The 7,448-nt window shown below is 29.3% G+C and overlaps 1 protein-coding gene across 1 annotated transcript; it reads right to left on the bottom strand.

The window, feature by feature from the left end:
• Positions 1 to 934: 934 nt before the first annotated feature.
• Positions 935 to 5,774, bottom strand: LOC139484331 (ankyrin repeat and protein kinase domain-containing protein 1-like). The gene is made up of 7 exons (XM_071268069.1): positions 5,640 to 5,774; positions 5,166 to 5,264; positions 4,049 to 4,147; positions 3,512 to 3,610; positions 2,394 to 2,492; positions 1,865 to 1,963; positions 935 to 1,065 (listed from the first exon to the last, which is right to left on the bottom strand). The coding sequence occupies exons 1-7, from the start codon at positions 5,772 to 5,774 to the stop codon at positions 949 to 951; spliced, it is 747 nt and encodes a 248-aa protein (XP_071124170.1). The 3' UTR covers positions 935 to 948.
• Positions 5,775 to 7,448: the final 1,674 nt, after the last annotated feature.

Here is a 7,448-nt window from a genome sequence, read left to right as displayed (position 1 = left end):
AAATGGAGGTCAGGTTCCAACTATTTTTTACCATTCTCAGGCACAGTTTATTTAATTTTTCAAGCTGTTACGTTCAAAACCGCTCGATTTTTATGCTAATAAATACTGTAAATGCATTATATGGTTATTTTTGTGTTTGTTTCATATTGTTGTAAAACTGTTTCATTAATAAATAACCAACGTTTTGTTAATCATATTTTACATTTTTATGTCTAACATGTTAAAAATGTTCAGTTTAACTTTAAAATGTTTTCGTATTCACAGAAAGAAGATTTATACATTTATACTACTGTTTTGTTGGACATTTCAATAAAACATATTAGATACTCAGTTCTGATTCATATCATAGATTACAGGGAATGTGAAAGTCTTCTCTAGGTGTAGGGACTAATTTTCACTAAAAACATAACATGAATTAACTCATTAATTTAATACTCACGACTGCATCTTTGGCATTGGGATCTGCATCCTTGTCAAGGAGAACAGTAACTACTTCTATATGTCCTTTCTTTGATGATAAATTTAGTGCTGTCCAGCCCTGTGCAGCAATAATACAATTTGATATTTCGAATCATTTAACCTAAGTGATATATTTATATCATTGTCATGCACTTTTTATTCGCATACCGGATACGACGACAACGTTTTACATCAGTGACTGTATTTACTTTATGTAAGTTTCTCAAATCTATTATAAAGTTGTTGAGCAATTGAAAAAAACAATATACAAAAACATGTGTTAGAAAATTAAAAAAAAAATTAATCGAACTCTTTCTTTTTTTGATTTTAAAATGCGATTTTTTAATTTTTCATTTGTTAATGCTGATTGTTCAAATATTTCTATTCGGGTTGTAGAAGCATTTAAACGTTTAGTTATAACGTTTATCCAGTTTGATTCAAAGTTGCTCCGAAACCAAAATTATTGATCCTTACTGAAGTATAAAAAAATTATATGAATATACTCACGTCTGCAGTTTTTACGTTGGGATCTGCAGCATGGTCAAGGAGAACAGTGACTACTTCCGTGAGACCATTGTCTGATGCCAAATGTAGTGCTGTACAGTCCTGTACAGCAATGATATATAATTTGATATTTCGATTCATTTAACTTTTAATTAGTAATATCTTTAAATCCTTGGCACTCTTTATCTCTTAACGTATACGACGAAAACGTTTACATCTGTGACGTATTTATTTTATGTAAGTTTCTCAAATCAATCATAAAGTGGTTGAGCAATTGAGAAAAACAATATACAAAAACATGTGTTAGGAAATTTGAAGAAAAAACCCTACTCTATCTTTTTTTATATTTACTTTAAAAGGAGATTTTAATTTTTCATTCATTTATGCTGAGTGTTTAGATACTTTTGTTCAGGTTGTAGAAGCGTTTAAACGTATAATTATACCTGTAATCCAGGTTAATTCAAAGTTGGTCCCAAACCAAAAATCATTTATCCTTACTTAAGTATAAGAAAAATTCTATGAATTCATATTTCTGGTTGTTTCATTAAAAAGCGCTCGATATTTATGCTTATAAATACTGTAAATGCTTTATATAGTTATTTTTGTGTTTGTTTCATTGTTGTAAAGCTGTTTCATTAATAAATAACCACACGTTTTGTTATTCATATTTTACATTTTGGTGTCTAACATGTTTAAGATGTTCAGTTTTATTTCAAAATGTTTTCTTGTTCACAGAAAGGATATCTATACATTTATACTACTGTTTTGTAAGAGATTTCAATGAAATACTCAGTTTTGATTTATATCATAGATAACAGGGAATGTGAAAGTCTTCTTCAGGTGTAGGGACTAATTTTCTCTATAAACATAACATGAATTAACTCATTAATTCAATACTCACGTCTGCATATTTTGCGTTTGGATCTGCAGCCTTGTCAAGGAGAACAGTAACTACTTCTATGTGTCCTTTCTCTGCTGATAAATGTAGTGATGTCTTGCCCTGTGCAGCAATGATACAATTGGATATTTCGAATTATTCAACTTAATTGATCTATTCATATCATTGTCATGCACTTTTTATTCGATTACCGTATACGACGAAAACGTTGTACATCTGTGACCGTACATATTTAATGTAAGTTTCTTAAATAAATCATAAAGTTGTTGAGCAATTGAAAAAACAATATATAAAAACTTGTGTTATAAATAAAATAAAAAAACAAACAACCGAACTCTATTTTATTTTTTGATTTTCAAAGGCGATTATTAATGTTTCATTTTTTTATGCTGATTGTTCAAATATTTCTTTTTAGGTTGTATAAGCATTAAAACGTTTAACTATAACGTTTATCAAGTTTGATTCAATGTTGCTTCCAAACCAAAATTATTGATCCTTACTTAAGAATTAAAAAGAATATGAATATACTCACGTTTGTAGTTTTACCGTTGGGATCTGCATCATGATCAAGGAGAACAGTGACTACTTCCGTGAGACCATTGTCTGATGCCAAATGTAGTGCTGTCCAGCCCTGTGCAGCAATGATACATTTTGATATTTCGATTCATCTAACTTTTAATAAGTAATATCTTTAAATCATTGTCATGCAATTTTTATTCTCTTACCGTTTACGACGAGAATGCTTACATCTGTGACCGTATTTTTTTTTTGTAAGTTTCTCAAATCAATCATAAAGTGGATGAGCAGTTTAGAAAAACAATATACAAAAAACAGTGTTAAGAAATTTGAAGAAAATAAACCCGACTTAATTTTTTTTTTTATATTTACTTTAAAAGGAGATTTTTAATTTTTCATCCATTTATGCTGATTGTTTAAATACTTCTGTTCAGGTTATAGAAGCGTTTAAACATTTAATTATACTGTTATCCAGGTTAATTTAAAGTTGGTCCCAAACCAAAAATCATTGATCCTTACTAAAGTATAAACAAAATTACATGAATTATCATGCGTAACAACTGGATCAGGTTAATCCGCCCTTGATGTTTCTCAGTTACACAGGCTGTCACCCGCATCAAACTAGTTGCTTCCGAAAATAATTTAATTTTGCTTTCTTATAGTAGATTTTCATTTTATAAATGATAATAAAACTTAAATGGAGGTAAGGTTCTTACTTTATTTTTACATTCTCAGGCCTAGTTTTTTTTCATATTTTTTGCTGTAACATTCAAAGCCGCTCGATTTTTATGCTTATAAATACTGTAAATTCTTTATATGGTTGTTTTTGTGTTTGTTTCATTGTTGTAAATCTGTCTTATTAATAAATAACCACACGTTTTGTTATTCATATTTTACATTTTTATGTCTAACATGTTTTAAATGTTCAGTTTTATTTCAAAATGTTTTCGTATTCACAGAAAGAATATTTATACATTTAAACTACTGTTTTGTAAGAGATTTCAATGAAACTTGGGAAATATTCAGTTCTGATTTATATTATAGATTACAGGGAATGTGAAAGTCTTCTTCAGGTGTAGAGACTAATTTTCTCTATAAACATTACATGAATTAACTCATTAATTTAATACTCACGTCTGCATCTATTGCGTTTGGATCTGCAGCCTTGCCAAGGAGAATAGTGACTACTACTATGTGTCCTTTCTTTGATGATAAATGTAGTGATGTCTTCCCCTGTGCAACAATGATACAATTGGATATGTCGAATCATTTAACTTAAGTGATCGATTTATATCATTGTCATGCACTTTTTATTCGCTTACCGTATACGACGAAACGTTGTACATCTGTGACCGTATATATTTTATATAAGTTTCTTAAATCAATTATAAAGTTGTTGAGCAATTGACATAACAATATACAAAAACGTGTGTTAGGGAATTAAAAAAAAAACAAAAAAAAACCGAACTCTATCTTTTTTTTTGATTTTCAATGGCAATTGTTATTATTTTTTCATTCGTTTATGCTGATTGTTCAAATATTTCTTTTTAGGTTATATAAGAATTTACACGTTTAACTATAACGTTTATCAAGTTTGATTCAATGTTGCTCCCAAACCAAAAATCATTGATCCTTACTTAAGAATAAAAAAAAATATATGAATATACTCACGTATGCAGTTTTACTGTTGGGATCTGCAGCATGATCAAGGAGAACAGTGACTACTTCCATGTGACCATTGTCTGATGCCAAATGTAGTGCTGTCCAGCCCTGTGCAGCAATGATACATTTTGATATTTCGATTCATCTGCGTTTTAATAAGTAATTTATTTAAATCGTTGTCATGCACTTTTTATTCTCTTACCGTATACAACGAAAATGTTTACATCTGTGACCGTAGTTATTTAAAATAAGTTTCTCAAATCAATATTAAAGTGGTTAAGCAATTTATAAAAACAATATACAAAAACATGTGTTAGAAAATTTGAAGAAAAAAACCCTATTCTATCTTTTTATTTACTTTGAAAGGAGATTTTTAATTTTTCATTCATTGATGCTGATTGTTTAAATACTTCTGTTCAGGTTGTAGAAGCGTTTAAACATATAATCATACCTGTTATCCAGGTTAATTCAAAGTTGGTCCCAAACCAAAAATCATTGATACTTACTTTAGTATAAAAAAAATTACATGAATTATCATGCGTAACAACTGGATCAGGTTAATCCGCCCTTGATGGTTATCAGTTACAGGCTGTCACCCGCTGCAAACTAGTTGCTTCAGAAATTAATTTAATTTTGCTTTCTTATAGTAGATTATCATTTTATAAATGATTATAAAACTTAAATCGAGGTCAGGTTCTAACTCTTTTTTTTAAATTCTCAGGCATAGTTTTTTTTCTTCATATTTCTGGCTGTTTAATACAAAACCGCTCGATTTTTATGCTTATAAATACTATAAATGCATTATATGGTTATTTTTGTGTTTGTTTCATTGCTGTAAAACAGTTTCATTAATAAATAACTACACGTTTTGTTATTCATATTTTACATTTTTATGTCTGACATGTTTAAAATGTTCAGTTTTATTTCAAAATGTTTTCGTGTTCACAGAAAGGATATCTATACATTTATACTACTGTTTTGTAAGAGATTTCAATGAACATGTGAAATACTCAGTTCTGATTTATATCATAGATTACAGGGAATGTGAAAGTCTTCTTCAAGTGTAGGGACTAATTTTCTCTATAAACATTACATGAATTAACTCAGTCATTAATTTAATACTCACGTCTGCATCTATTGCGTTTGGATCTGTAGCCTTGCCAAGGAGAATAGTGACTACTTCTATGAGTCCTTTCTTTGATGATAAATGTAGTGATGTCTTCCCCTGTGCAACAATGATACAATTGGATATGTCGAATCATTTAACTTAAGTGATCGATTTATATCATTGGCATGCACTTTTTATTCGCTTACCGTATACGACGAAACGTTGTACATCTGTGACCGTATATATTTTATATAAGTTTCTCAAATCAATTATAAAGTTGTTGAGCAATTGACATAACAATATGCAAAAACGTGTGTTAGGGAATTAAAAATTTCATTCGTTTATGCTGATTGTTCAAATATTTCTTTTTAGGTTATATAAGTATTTACACATTTAACTATAACGATTATCAAGTTTGATTCAATGTTGCTCCCAAACCAAAAATCATTGATCAGTACTTAAGAATAAAATAAAATATATGAATATACTCACGTATGCAGTTTTACCGTTGGGATCTGCAGCATGATCAAGGAGAACAGTGACTACTTCTTTGTGACCATTGTCTGATGCCAAATGTAGTGCTGTCCAGCCCTGTGCAGCAATGATACATTTTGATATTTCATTCATTAAAGTTTTAATAAGTAATATCTTTAAATCATTGGCGTGCACTTTTTATTCTCTTACCGTATACGACGAAAATATTTACATCTGTGACCGTATTTATTATATGTAAGTTTCTCAAATCAATCATAAATTGGTTGGGCAATTGAGAAAAACAATATACAAAAACATGTGTTATGAAATTTGAAGAAATTTTTTTATTTTTATTGACTTTAAAAGGATTTTTTTAATTTTTCATCAATTTATGCTGATTGTTTAAATAGTTTTGTTCAGATTGTAGAAGCGTTTAAACGTTTAATTATAACTGTTATCAAGTTTAATTCAAAGTTGTTTTCAAAACAAAAATCACTGATCCTTACTTAAGTATAAAAAAAATATATGGATTATCATGCGTAACAACTGGATCAGGTTAATCCGCCATTGATGTTTTTCAGTTACACAGGCTGTCACACGCTTCAAACTAGTTGCTATTAAGCACAGTATATTAAATGGATGTCTACGAGAAAACCATGCAAAATCAAAAAAAAATTATGAAAGGGGTTGTGGAATTTTCAGCTGATTTTGAGTTCCTATTAAAGTATTAAGTACATCTAATAGTTCTATGGTTAAAAAATGACAATTTATCTCAAATTATGTGAATACAGGGCAATTCTAGTTTTGTACCAAATTTGCTGGAAAATGTTGTTGAAAATGGACATTTTTGTTTTTTTTGTTATTGAATAGTTCAAAGTATTATATGACAAAAAATATTGTTTGGCCCTAAAATTCAGACTTTCTACTAAAATAAACTGTAATTTGGATCTTATTTCAACCTTCATTTTTGTTTTTATTTTTATTGACATAATTGTGTTTTTTTTAAATTTGAATTCAGCCTGTACTGAAAATGTCCATAAAACCTCAAAAGTCACTCAAATTGAAAAAAATATTTTGTTAAACGTTATGGTTCACTACAAACTAGTATTCCTTAACGGGATTTTGGTTGCAAATTGATATAAGCTTATTTGAATAAAAGATGAAAAACTGAAAAATATAGCTAAAATTATCTCCCTTTGTAAATAAACGCAACAGTAGTATACCGCTGTTCAAAACTCATAAATCCATGGACAAAAAACAAAATCGGGATAACAAACTAAAACCGAGGGAAACGCATTAAATATAAGAGGAGAACAACGACATAACACTAAAATGTAACACACATAGACAAAATCCAACGAGAATAACAAATATAACATATATATATAACATCAAAAACAAATACATGAATTTGGGATAGACAAGTACCGTGACACGTCTTATCGCAATGTGAATTTACACTCAAAAATAAGAGAAAACAAACGACACAACGTTATAATGTAATACACACAGAAACGAACTATAATATAACAATGACCATATTCCTGACTTGGTACAGGGCATTTTTAAAGGAAAAAAATGGTGGGTTGAACCTGGTTTTGTGGCATGCCAAACCTCGCACTTTTATGGCCATGTGAAATATAACATCAAAATGACAACACAGGACTACAATATAAATAAATTGGAGAACACAATTGACAAAGAATCACACGAACAACAGCCAACAAAAGGCAACAAGTTAAAAATTTTAATACGCCAGAAGTGTATTTTGTCCACACAAGACCTATGTGTGACGCACAGATACAAAAGTTTGAAAGCCGAAACGAG

This window comes from Mytilus edulis, chromosome 8, assembly GCF_963676685.1.
Source record: "Mytilus edulis chromosome 8, xbMytEdul2.2, whole genome shotgun sequence".
Taxonomy (NCBI): domain Eukaryota; kingdom Metazoa; phylum Mollusca; class Bivalvia; order Mytilida; family Mytilidae; genus Mytilus; species Mytilus edulis.
Note: the sequence above shows the minus strand (reverse complement) of the source record. Positions and strands in the feature narration are given on the sequence as shown.